The sequence below is a fragment of the Sardina pilchardus genome, chromosome 7 (assembly GCF_963854185.1).
Source record: "Sardina pilchardus chromosome 7, fSarPil1.1, whole genome shotgun sequence".
NCBI classification, from domain to species: Eukaryota; Metazoa; Chordata; class Actinopteri; order Clupeiformes; family Clupeidae; genus Sardina; species Sardina pilchardus.
The window spans coordinates 21,468,179-21,481,849 of NC_085000.1; the positions used below are offsets into that span (position 1 = coordinate 21,468,179).

At 43.3% G+C, this 13,671-nt stretch overlaps 1 protein-coding gene across 1 annotated transcript in view; it reads right to left on the bottom strand.

Annotated features, from left to right (window-relative positions):
- Window positions 1-5,319: 5,319 nt before the first annotated feature.
- Window positions 5,320-13,671, bottom strand: part of erbb3b (erb-b2 receptor tyrosine kinase 3b) — a 24,270-nt gene continuing 15,918 nt past the window's right edge. Inside the window, exons 15-28 of the mRNA XM_062541246.1 lie at window positions 13,616-13,671; window positions 13,280-13,327; window positions 12,869-13,010; window positions 12,485-12,604; window positions 12,213-12,311; window positions 11,617-11,802; window positions 11,161-11,316; window positions 10,938-11,013; window positions 8,189-8,335; window positions 7,751-7,845; window positions 7,428-7,595; window positions 7,251-7,322; window positions 6,873-7,128; window positions 5,320-6,673 (exon numbers count right to left, since the gene is read on the bottom strand). The exon at window positions 13,616-13,671 is cut by the window's right edge and continues 102 nt beyond it. Coding sequence (XP_062397230.1) covers window positions 5,742-6,673; window positions 6,873-7,128; window positions 7,251-7,322; window positions 7,428-7,595; window positions 7,751-7,845; window positions 8,189-8,335; window positions 10,938-11,013; window positions 11,161-11,316; window positions 11,617-11,802; window positions 12,213-12,311; window positions 12,485-12,604; window positions 12,869-13,010; window positions 13,280-13,327; window positions 13,616-13,671 — 2,553 coding nt within the window. The 3' untranslated portion in view covers window positions 5,320-5,741. The remainder of the gene's footprint in view (window positions 6,674-6,872; window positions 7,129-7,250; window positions 7,323-7,427; window positions 7,596-7,750; window positions 7,846-8,188; window positions 8,336-10,937; window positions 11,014-11,160; window positions 11,317-11,616; window positions 11,803-12,212; window positions 12,312-12,484; window positions 12,605-12,868; window positions 13,011-13,279; window positions 13,328-13,615) is intronic.

Here is a 13,671-nt window from a genome sequence, read left to right on the forward strand (position 1 = left end):
GTATTTGTATTGTAGCCTACTGTATTGTAATTGTATTGTAGGCTATTGTATTGAAAGTGGCAAAAAAAATCTTCCAGGCCATGAAACAAAAGTAGGCCCAGTGTTTTTGGCCTAGCCCATCTGCAGTGTTCCCAGTTTGAAAGTGAAAATGGGTCATGAACAACAACAGATTAGTAACTAGAGAATTGGGGGAAAACTTGAAGTGAACAGAAGTTTTAAAGTTGATTAGGCCTATAGTGCAGTGAGTGAGTTTGGCGTCCGTTTTGTTTAGCTGTTTTTTTCTGTTGTACACGTCGTTAAGTGTTCCGAAATCGGTCAAAGTTTTGTGTTTGTCACCCAGCACCGAATCCATCGGGCCATCCAAAAAAAATGGAACTTTTCTGTATGATTTTAACCTGGATTATCATAACATGCCTGCTCTTTGCCCACGACTCAAAGCAGGCCGCAACCCAAACAAGACTTTGGTACAGCAGGGATCAACTACTCCAATTTAGATCTGGTAGCCTACAAACTACATCAGATGCAGCACTACAGTTACCGGACTACATACAAAAGGATTATAAACCCGAACCCTCGACATGGCAGAGGAAAAAGAGGAAGCGGGGCAAACGCGGAGGCGTCCGTGTTCGCATGAGAAAGCAGTGTTTGAGAAGGACTCCCCTGCCCACAATGATACTGGGGAATGTGCAGTCCCTAAGAAACAAGATCGATGAGTTAGGCTAAGGAAATGTCAGACTACAGAAGGATTTTCGGGAATGCTGCGTCTTGGCCTTCACAGAAACCTGGCTGTCCAACCGAGACCAGGACCACGACTTGTGGATTGATGGCTTTGGATCACCTGTTCGAATGGATAGAGACATCAGCGCAACGGGGAAGACACTCGGCGGCGGGGTATGTGTATACCTAAATAAACGCTATTGTTCATCTGTGACTGTTAGAGAAAACATCTGTCTGCCCGATGTTGAGCTCCTGTCTGTGTCGGTTCGCCCATTCTATTTACCACGGGAGTTCCCGCAAATCTTCATAACAATTGTGTACATCCATCCGAAGGCAAACGCCTCCACTGCCTGCACTGTTATCTCCGATGTTGTTCGAAAACTACAGTCACTCTCGCCCGACGCTCCAAACTTCATCCTTGGAGACTTCAATCATGTCACCTTGAAAAAGTCACTGGGAGATTTCTACCAGTACGTTACCTGCCCTACCAGGCGAGGTAAGACACTGGACCTCTGTTATGGCACAGTGAAGGACGCGTATAAATCGGTGTCACTGTCACCCCTTGGCTCTGCGGATCATAATTGCATCCAACTCCTCCCCACGTACAGAACTGTTTTGAGAAGTGAGCATGTGCAAACAAAGGTTATTAATGAATGGACTGAGGAATCAGTTATGTGCCTTCAGGAATGCTATGACTGTACAGATTGGGACCTTTTTAAAGAATGTAATGATTTGGATGAAATTACAGATGTGACTTGTTCATATATTGCCTTTTGTAGAGATATGATCATACCGTGTAAACAAATTAAGATTTACCCTAATAACAAGCCATGGGTGAATAGGTCGATAAAAGATTGTTTATGGAGGAAAAGGCAGGCACACAAGCACGGTAACTCTTCTGAACAATATGCAGCTAACAAGGATCTTAAAATTGAGATATCTAAAGCAAAACAAAGATACAAGTCCAAGCTCGAAGAAAAAATGTCTGAAAATAACCTTGGCTCCGCATGGTCTTGTATGAAAACTATAGCGGGTATCCAGAATAAAAGTAACAGTAGCCATGTCTCCCTAGAGGGTTTTAAATCTGACAATGACCTTGCCAATGATTTGAACTGTTTTTATACCCGTTTTGACAAGTTTGACTTTACACAGGAGGTTCAAGAACTCCAACACAAACTTAAAGACAGTCAGCACATCAATATTACATGTAGTGATGTTGAAAATGTCTTTCGTAAGACAAAAGTGAATAAAAGCTGTGGACCAGATAACATCTGTGGGCGTGTAATTAAGTTATGCACAAGTGAACTGAGTCCAATATTTCAATTTATTTTTAATAAATCTCTACAGACACAACACGTACCCAAAGTTTGGAAAGATGCTGTAGTGGTTCCTGTCCCTAAATGTAGCAAATCCAAAACTCTGAATGATTTTAGACCCATTGCTTTAACATCGATTTTAATGAAAAATTTTGAAAAGCTGATTAGGTGTGAAATTCTAAGGAATACCGAACATGTGTTGGATCCCATGCAGTTTGCTTATAGGCCAAACAGGGGAGTAGAAGATGCCACTCTTACCATACTCCACACACTTCTCAAACATCTTGAGGGAAGTGGCTCCCATGCCCAGATTCTTTTTGTTGATTTCTCATCAGCTTTTAATACGATCCAACCACATATTTTAGCCAATCGTCTTCTTGAACAATTTGATTTAAGTTTTAATCTTGTTGGTTGGATTTTGGACTTTTTAACAAACAGGACTCAGAGAGTCAGGGTCAATGAGGTTTTGTCTGGTCAGCTCTGTTCCTCCACAGGCTCACCACAAGGCTGTGTCCTCTCACCTCTCTTATTCATCTTGTACACAAACATGTGTCAAAGTAAATTTGTAAACAGGACCATCATCAAGTACGCTGATGACTCTGTCATTGTTAGCTTGTTAAATAAAAATGAAAGAGGTCATGGGCCAATAATCACAGATTTTATCCAGTGGTGTGAGGAATCACACCTACAACTAAATATATCCAAAACAAAGGACATGCATATTGACTTTGGAAAAAATCCAAGATATGAGGACACTACCATAAAAGGTCAAACTGTGGAACAAGTGAAATCCTACAAATATCTAGGGACAATTATTGACTCTAAACTAAATTTCCAAGACAACTGCGAAGCCATATGTAAGAAGGGGCAACAGCGTCTACATTGTCTAAGGAAACTGTCAAGATTTAATGTGGATAAGACCATGATGTCACTGTTCTACCGTTCTTTTATAGAGTCAATAATGTCCTTTTCACTTGTAGCATGGTTTGGGCATGTTTCAGTACCATTTAAAAATCGTCTATGTCAAATTGTCAAATGGTCAAGTAAACTAATTGGCGAGCCACAGTTATACCCCCCAACTCTATATGGAAAACAACTACAGCGAATAGCTGTGGCTATCTTGAATGATGACCTACATCCCCTGAATCGTGAATTCCAGTACCTTCCCTCTGGACGGAGGCTAACAGTCCCAGGTTGTAGGACCTCAAGATATAAAAACAGCTTTGTTCCAGCTGCAATTATTTTGCTAAACAAGCTGTAAAATGGATATCTGTAACCTTTAAGCATTCTCTCCTTAAAATACAGTGTAAAGCTATTTTGCATAACATCTGCACAAAGCACTTTAGGTCATGTACCATCCAGTAGCCATGTTTGCACAATAATTGCACAAAGCACTTTGGTCATGTACTGCAGTTTTGCACAACATAAGCACAAAGCACTTTTGGTCAACCTTATTTGCACAACTGCACAAAGCACTTTTGATATGTATAGCTTACATGAAAATAACTGTAAATTATGCTGGTCATGTACTGTAGCCCATGTGTACAAACAACTCTATAAGTCAACAATGCAATACTGTTTGTCCATATGTTTGTGTGTATGTGCTTGTGGTTACCCAAGTCATTTGTCAATGTCTGTTCCATTTGGTTTACACCAATGTGCATGTCTACTGTATGTGTTGTCTTGTAAGGATGTCAATTCTCTCTCTAACTGCAACCTAGTTTACCCACGGGTACCAATAAAGTAACCTGAACCTGAACCTGAGTTCCAGGCATTACATAAATGGGCGTTATATAAATTCTAAATTGCTCAAATTTGGCAATTCAAATTCAGTTTTACTCCATACATGTACCTCCCCACAACATTTGTATGCATCATATTGGTGAAGCAAAATCATGTGCTACACCATTTGAAAGCTTGGGTTCTCTTGGGAATCAATACGTAAGAACATAATTATTTTGTGTAAAATATGTGTTGTTCTTTACTTGCTAAATTAATCTTACTATGTCTCAACTGAACATGGCCGACTGCGGCCCTCTCCCTGCTTGGTGCTCCTTTATACCATATCCTATGGAAGAGGTAGATGTACTGTATAGTAGGCCTAGCACTTTTGAAATGTCCTTGGAAATGGAATACATTTGGTTTCATCTAATATAGTTGTATTAAATGTAGTCCATCATATACAACCACTAAACCATAAACATAAATGGCAAAGAAAATATTTTAGGGTAATCGTTACACTGTAGTCATTCCACATCTGAGCCACTGACATACAATGGAAACACAAAAATTTAAACATCAGAGTTTTACCTTTCGTTGGAGATCAAGATTATCCTTCTATACAAAGGAGTTGTGCAGTATGGATTTGATTATCACTAGGCTATGCATTTTGGGCCTACAAAAGTACTATTTGGAGTGTCCAATAGGACATTTTGCAAAATACATTGGCATACCTTTGCAAAAAATGTTTTTCTTCAGTAATTTTGTGGCAATGATAGGGCAGACACAGTTTTCTGTGAATATCTCGAGAACCGTAGGGCCTAGGAGGACCATATTTTCTTGTATGTTGTTCTCAAGGAGACGTGTCTACCTCACTAAAGTGTTGAAGTGTAGGATCATTATGACAAATCATAATGATCAATCACATGATCATTATGCATGCCAAGTTTCGTGTAATTCGGTTCATGGGGGGCTGTACAATAAATTAGTATGTGTACATTTACTGACTGTACACCAATCAGCCTGTAGATGGCCAAACACAGTTTTCTATGACCGTAATATCTTGAGAATTGCAAGGCCTAGGATGACCAATTTATTTTGTATGTTGGTCTCCAGGGGCCACATCAACATCCCATATCCACTTATCTGAGGTGTAGCTCCACCTACAGAGTTAAAAATGAAAAGGCAAAAATTGTAATTGCAGGTGTTTTTGGCTGACATGTTCAAAACTGCATGACATTTGAAGCGTAGGATCATTATGACACCTTCTGAATGCATACCAGTTTCATGAAATTTGGGGGGGGCATATAAGCTACACACACGTGCACACTCACACACACACATGTGTGGCATGCACACACACACACACAAACGCACGCACGCACGCACGCACGCACGCACGCACGCACGCACGCACGCACGCACGCACGCACGCACACACACACACACACACACACACACAGTACATGCAAGCACACTAACATGTACACACATACACACACACACACTATGCACACACTCATTTACATACACAAAAGTAGAGGATGACGTAGGAGATGGAGACAAATTGACAAGTGTGATTTATTTTTGTGGAAAGAATGTGCTGGACTGGGCAGCAGTCATGTTTTGTACTGCTCTGCAGTACATCTGTTTTTTTTTCTTCTTTTTTTTAAAGAACTCATCAATATCAAAGGTTTTTATTTTGTAGCTTATGGAACATCCTTTCACAAAAGACAAATCCAAAAATCATTTTCATTGATACACACACAATAATACCATACACTGTCCATTATTCAAAGATTACACTTTAGCATTACCATTAATGATCATGATAAATATTAAGGAAGTCCATATCACGTTTGTCCAACCCTATTGCAGTTGTGATGTCAAATGAAATGTATTTGACACCCTACTGAAACATCAGGGTCTGTCGGCCACAACTTGATTGGCCAGTGCTGTGCTTCTACATTTACTGTTCGGAGTTTTTCCTCATGTACGCAGAGCATCTTGCTTGTGAAACAGTCTACTGTGCCAGTAGTCCGGGTTGTCAAAAGATGCGCTGCCTGGCTCCCCAACGCCAGCGCGCACTTTAACATACTTCCCCGCTCCTGCAGTCATTCCTCCTGGGCTCATTAGCGCCTTCCCACAAGGCATGTTCTGGTACTCCACCTCGTCCACAGTGCTGGAGCCACCTTTGGTTGCCCCCATCTCCTCATATTCCTCTTCCTGCTCGGCATTAGAGGGAGATATTCCATCACTGAAGCCTACCCTGCTTGCGAGAGCCCCTGATTGTGCTACCCACAATTCCTCCTGTTCTCCTTCAGGGCTTTTCCCTTCCTGGTCCTCATCGTTGCTCTCCCCCCCGAGTCCTTCATCTCTCTCCACAGAGTCGTCGGCTGCTCCTGTGCCCTCCTCCTCCTCTGAACTGGGACTCCCGCCGTCTCCCGCCGCGACTTTGAGCGAGCTGCGGATATCCATGTACTCGTACTCCACGGCGTGATTCGGTTGCTGCGATGTGTCCTCTGCGTGGGCCTCTGCGTCATTGTCGGGTCCACTCCTGGAGTCCCGTGCGTACGCTGAGTCTGAATCCGGGTCTGCTGCTGCTGGAGTGGGAGGCGTGCGCGGATTTGGGTGCTCTTCGGGTTGGGCGGGCTCGGGTTCTTCTCCTGTCAGTGGGAGGTCAGAGCTACACGCTGTGGGTGAAATGGCAGAAATTCTTTTCCACACATCTGTAGAATTGTCGTCGAGTTGATCAGCAAATCTTCTGGGAGCCTGATGGGCAGGAGGTGGAGCTTGCTTGGTCATCAGCTCATACTCCTCCTCCGAGGCATCGATTCCTGGTCCTGGTGGAGACCTGGAGTTCCTGCTCTGTCTGTCACTCAAGGTGGTGTTCCTGGAGCTGGAATGTGACAGCAGAGGATCTGAGAGAAGGAGAGGAATAGAAGGGATTTAGGTTTCAGTTTTTCCTTAGAGCAACAATGAATACATCTAACAATTAGTAAATATATTGCTCTTCTCAGTAAAAATCAATGGAGCACACTATGGGACATAATAACATCTTCTTCCTCATACGAAAATGTAGTAAGATGCCCTTTAGACTATTGTTAAATGGTACATTACCTGTCTCTGGCTGGTGGCTGGCTCTAGGTATTACATAAAGATTGGGGTCCTCCTCCTCCTCCATCACTATTCCCTGAGAGGGAAGTTCTGAAGCTATGGACAGGGACGTGGACATGTACGCACTGTCCCCACGTTTGCGAGTCCTCTTCAGGCTACCCATATGGGAGGCCATGTCCACGTCCACCATGGTGCCTCGGCCCTCTGAGCACTCAGACACTGTCCGCCGAGAGCTGACCCTCGACCTCTGACTCCACAGCTATAAAGAGAGAGGATGGATGGTTGAGCAACTACTTGTGGGCTCAGAGATACACTATACAGTAAATATATACACATTGATCCTGGATGATGTGTGGTACAGAGTGTCAAGGTGTACCTCACCTGTCTAGTAGCCTCTCCAGGGCTTGGGGTCATAGGTATGTATCCCACTGGAGCAGAAAGGGCCGCACCAGTCTGTGGAGAAATAAGAGTTAGCAAGTGTTGGCAAGTATTATTCAGATAAGTATCAGCACTCTACTATTTTCTTCTGTGCACAAGTAACCAGTGAGAGAGTCTCACTCTTTGAGAGTTGATCCGTAGTCTGGAGTGGCTACGAGATGGTGACAGGTGTAGAGGAGGTGTAGCAAAGCCATCGTCTGATACTCCCTCATCTTCAAGGTCATCTTCCAAATTAGACCATTTGACTTCTCGCAGGGCACCATCTTGACCTGCATCAACAGGGTTCTTCTACATTTGAAGAAGAAGTTATCAATTTAATTGGTTCAGATGCACATACTCTTGTTAGATTAAACACCAATGTCTCTTTCAGTGGACACTGAAATATACTTTTACCGGCATGGTGTAATTTGAACATAGATCCCATATAAAGATGACACTCTTACCTTGACAAGGTATCGGCTTGGGTCTCTGGCCATTCTTGTGAACTCATTTGCCAATTCTTTGAAGGTAGGTCGGACGTTCTCATCAACCATCCAGCCTGACATTGGGAAAAATCAGATAAGAACACACTTCCTCAGGGCAAGTTTCAAAATGTTTAAACTTGCCCTGAGGAAGGCCATTTGTGGCTGAAACATGTTGGCATATTTTTAATGATTAGCCAAGTTTAATAAGGGCTTTTTAAAAAATACCTTTTTGAGTGCCTCAGACTCACTACCAGATTGAAACTGTTGGATCTCCAAACTGATGAGCACCTGAGGTATACTTGTTGAATATCTACACCCAAGCAGCACTACTGGATATTCGAGTTTGTGGATCTAAACTGGTACACGAGTTGAATGTTTTCAGTAGTAGAGTACATCTCAAAAGACAGCATTGCTCACATTTGACCATGACCATGTAGACGTCTATCGTGCAGATCTGAGGCTGGGCCAAGCGCTCTCCTTTCTCCAGCAGGCCTGGAACCTTCTGAGGATGCATGGCTGCGTAGGGCTCATCCCCATGGGACATCATCTCCCACACGGTTACTCCTGTGAAGTAAACAGCTCACATTAAAGCTGCTCTAGCCATGTTAGTGTCAGCCTTAATTTAGGTATGTCTCTCAATACAATGAGTGTGGGCAACGGTACTGGTGAGGAGAAAGTATCTTGTGAAAATAGTGATACTTTAAAGATAATGTAAAGCAAAGTCTTTGTTTGGAAACATAATCTAGGTTAGAAAAGTTCTAAAAATAACTTTCTTTCTCTTTTGCCAGCAAAAAGAAAAATGCTAACTGACTTCAAAATCAATTTGCTTATCTGACAAGGATAAATAGATAGGCTATATTATGACATACAATACAATTCAGTACCATAAGACAATATTCTACAATAAAAGTACTAGCCTGGTTAGCAGACCTTCTCAATTGTAATTGACAGTGGGTCTGGAAAACGTTGATTGGCTTACGACTTTCAGCAGAGGTGTAACTGTGTGTTCAGACCAAGAGCGACTTGAGCTTCCAAAATCGCCCTGGACGCCCGGTAAAGGACGCCGTGGGAAGCTGGGAAGCTTTGGCCACTCCTGGCCGCTCTGACGTAGTAGCATTCTATGTTCGTTGAAAGTCGTTTGGTCGCTGAACCGCGTCATAGCTCATTACCATAAAGTTAAACCACTTTCAACTTTCTCTAGTCGCTCAAGACGCCCAAAACGCGACGCCGACAGATTGGTCGCTGCTGGCAGCTGAGAGAAGCCGGCTTCCATTGAAAATGAATGACTTCCGGAATCTTTGGAAGCTCAAGTCGCCCGCGGTGTGAACACACAGTAACAGTGAAGTTGAACTTTGGTGCATTGTTTCAGAAGTGTAGCAATCTCTTAAACAAATGTTTTAAATGCAGTTGTTTTTAATTCCAAAGAAATGCATGTCCATGCCAGATTAGCAATTGTATTTGGGTGCCCGTATTTTAGTGACATTGGAAAATGGGCTTCAGTGGCCTCGAGAGCAAATACCACATTTGCCAAAGGTTCATATGGGCAATAAAAGTACCCTATTGTACACCAAAATAACAACTTAAAATTTAAGGATGAAATTATCCTGTAAGATAGCCTGGGTGAGCCCAGACGAACCTGTTAGCAAATGGTTGACTGCTGGTCAGTCTGGCAAGAAGGCCATTGACACCCATTTCTAATGGTCCAAAACCCAAGCACAGTCACTTATAGCATGGAGATTAATTTGTGCCAGAATGTTTTCTTTTGTTTACTGCTGGCTTTGCAGTTGCTGCTTTAGTTTGCTTACAGTTCATATGATCAAATATCATATGTGGGTGGGTTTCTCTAGAGTGCATTCCTATTGGCTGATACGTTTTGACTGAGCTGCAACTGTCCCGGGAGTTGACACAAACATGCTCTCTACTTGTGTTGGCAGCTACAAAGCTACAAAACAATACAAGGATACCTCTTCTCCTAGCGACAACTGACAACCTGACACACCTGATTTGTACTTACCATGCTCTTCCTTCCTTTACATCCATCCTCTTCACCCTCCCCCACCTCCTACCACACTTGGATTAGCCCTCATAATGTAGCCAGGAGGCACTTCTATCCTATTTAGTACTTTTTTGCTTCAATTTTGTATTTGATATTTTGATTAATTGATCTTTGTTTGAACTTGAAAAGGTATCGTTTGAACATTCTGGCACAAATGAATCTCCATAGGGCATTATAGGAAGACATTTTAACCCTAAAGAGATGTGTGTGAAGAGTCACATGTTTATCACATAGTCACACATCTATATTTGTTTCTTTACTCCTTTGCTCTTGTTTGTACTCATTGAAATGTAAAAGTAGACAAACTGAGATGATGATTTGTGTCTTGCATCTGTGGTATGCTCTCCAGGGTAATTTGGGATTTGTGCTCTTTTTCTGGGAGACAGTGGGCAGAGGGAGCTGTCATTTTCACTTGAGAAGGCTGGGGCCTCATAATTTAAAGGGTTCAGGTGAGACTTGGAGACATGCCATTGACGTCCGTTGTGAAGGGACACAGCCTTGTATGGCCAATGCTGATGAGTTGGGTGATGTGGTCATTGGATGATTGACATACCACAAATGGAGATGTCACGTTTGTCAAGCAAGAAGTGTAACTTTGTATTGCATCGTGAGACTGTGTCTCTTCAACACGGCGGTCTGCGGTAAACCGTGAATAAAGCTCTCTGAGATTTCTGATCGACTGCTGACTCTGCCTGACGAATCCAGAATTTTGCACACCAATATGATGACAGATAGCAGTGCATTCAGCACAACCAATGGCTGTGCTGATGGCAACAGCGATAAATGGATATGGACATGTGTGTGCGTGCGTGTGTCTGTGTGTGTGCGTGTGCCGTGCGTGCATCTGTGTGTGTATGTGTGTGTGACATGTATTTTCAGTGAAATAGAGTACTGCATTGAACAACTGCATTCTAAACCTTCATTTCAAAAAAGATGTGATTGCTACATTTCTGAAATGATTTGTTAAAGGTTTGACGCACCAATTTAGGTTAAATTCAACTGCTGTTTACACCACTAGAAGTTGTAAGTCAATGTAGCCTTTCCAGACCCACTCTCAATCTTGATCGGTCTGGTGTTAACCAGGCAACCAGTGCAACTCATCTGTCTTACCGTAACTCCAGACATCACTTTGGTGTGTAAACTGGCGGAATAGAATGCTCTCCAGTGCCATCCATTTGATTGGTGTCTATGAGTTATAGAGAAATAGAAATGATTGACATTTATCTTCCATTGCCTAAATGCCTACACACACAGGCTGTGAAGGAAGGCGTGACTCTGTGATAGCTGCCAGTGATGATGGCTCTATGATGTAGCCTAAAAGTTGATGCTGTACCTTGACTTCGCTGTAGACATATTTCTTGTCATCAGGATACAGAAGGTCTGCCACCCCAAAGTCTGAAACCTGCACGATGTAGTCACTCTTCACCAGTACATTACGAGCAGCGAGGTTCCTGTGAACCATGCGGTGCTCTTCCAGATAGAACATGCCCTACAAAATAAACACGTCTGTTGAGCACACATCATGCTAACTTGTACACAAAACGTTATTAGTAACTATTTGCTAAAAGCACACTTTGGTGCATATCCATGTGACTATTTTTGCATATTAGCACCTATGATTAGCACACACACACGCACACACGCGCACACACACACGCACGCACACACGCACACGCGCACACACACACACACACACACACACACACACACACACACACACACACACACACACACACACACACACACACACACACACACACACACACACACACACACACACGGATCTCACCTTTGCGATCTGCACACACCAGTTGAGCAGGCGCTGTGGCTCCAGGGTGTCCTTGTGCTGGCGGAGGTGCTCCAGCAGAGAGCCCTGGGGGCTGAGCTGCGTCACCAGCTGCAGGGAAGGGCCCGGGCAGATGCCCAGCAGCCTCACGATGTACGGGTGGTCAAGACTGCCTATGGACAACATGTGCTGTGGACAAAGTGGCAGCATGTCAACAGGATGTCACTGACGGTCTGACGCTCAGTGTATGGTAACATTACACATGCATTACGCATGGTACAACATTAGTCCGCCATCGGTGTGTGAGTGGGTGAATGTAAAGCGATTTGGGTGCTCAGAAGCTGATAGAAAGCACTATAATGCAGTCCATATACCATTTACCATTTACCATGCTGTATGATGACAAGGTAGATATGTGAATTATCCATAGTGTTGCTACAGTACTTAAGTATAGTCATTATTTATAGGTTTTCTTGACATAATAAAGAATGAAACAAACGGATGAGCAAATGTTAAAAATAACAGTTGACCAGGCCAAATGGTAGACATGGACTGTGTGTGGATCTCTCATAAACAAAATGGTTTTATTAATAACTCACATCGGTGATCTCAGTGAAGGTCTGACGGCCTGTTGGGTCTGAGATGGTCTTTATTGCCACAGGGATTTTCACTGAGTCTCCTTCTGGAATCCAAACACCCTGTGAGAGATAAGAGTTTCAATATGGCAGCAAAAAGTGACAAAAATGTAACAATACAAGGACAGGGAAAGAGCCATGTCACTCATTTTGCAGAGAGTCTCTCTTTGCAGTTGATTTTGTCAATTAGCTGAGATATTTCCTTTGGGTTGAAGCATCATGAATGTGAGCCTTGCCTTATGGACAGTGCCGAAGACACCAGAGCCCAGTGTCTTGCCCTTGCGCAGGTCTATAGCTTTGAGGATCCGTGTGTGAACTTTGGTGCCCTTCTCTCCTGGGTCAAAAGGTTCATATCCCTGAGATAAAACAATTAAGAGCTTACAAAACCACACACACAAAAACATTAGGCACTGGCCATGATCAGTTTTTTCTATGATTAGCAAAATCAGAATCAGAATCAGCCGTATTGGCCAGGTATGTGTAAACAAACAAGGAATTTGATTCCGGTTAATCTTTGCTCTCAAAGTACAACAAAAGAAGTTCAAATGATAAAAGCACTCTAGTGTATCTTGTGTGTGCTTAACGTGTATTGTGTAGTGTCCTCCTCCGTGGCGGCTCACCTCACTGCTCTCCAGGTACCTCCTCATGGTGCGCTTGCGGCGGATGCTCAGGCTGCGGCGGTACAGCATGCCCAGCCCAGCCAGAGTCAGGAGGACCAGGACACCCACCAGCACTCCAGTCACCACCCCAGCTATCAGGGAGCTGTGTACACAAATACATACATGCCTTTTGGAGTTAAAAGTCTGTGCATATGAGTGTGCGTGTGTGCGTGTGTGTGTGTGTGTGTGTGTGTGTGTGTGTGTGTGTATGTGTGTGTGTGTGTGTGTGTGTGTGTGTGTGTAACATATAAAGAGAGAGGGAAATGCAATGAGAGAGAGAGAGAGAGGGGGGGGGGGGGGGGGGGGATGGAAGAGAACATGACACGTGTGAGTGTGAGTGTATGTGTTTGACCAGCAGGGGGAGACACTGACCTGTTGGTTGGCCTTGACCTACAATCCCACAGAGTAGGTCCAGTACACCTGTGCAAGACAAGAGTCATGTGAGGTTGCTGTTTTTTTTTTTCTTTTTTTTTTAAACTTCTGCTGTAACCAACATATATTCACAGCGGTGGATACACATATTCAAATCTCTCCAGAGACTGAGTGGGGAGAGTTAAAGCTCCAACATCAATCAACCATGCAATAGGTTCAGAGCCTTGTCCAATCAGACATTAAAAAGCTGAAGGATCTAACGTTGCCCTCACACATTGCATTACTGTTGATACAAAGAGCTTAAGGTACTCAGCAGCATTCACACATGCAACTCACCCTTGTGTGCAGTTGACATGGCAGGGTGCACAGTGTCCCTTCTTATTCGGATATTT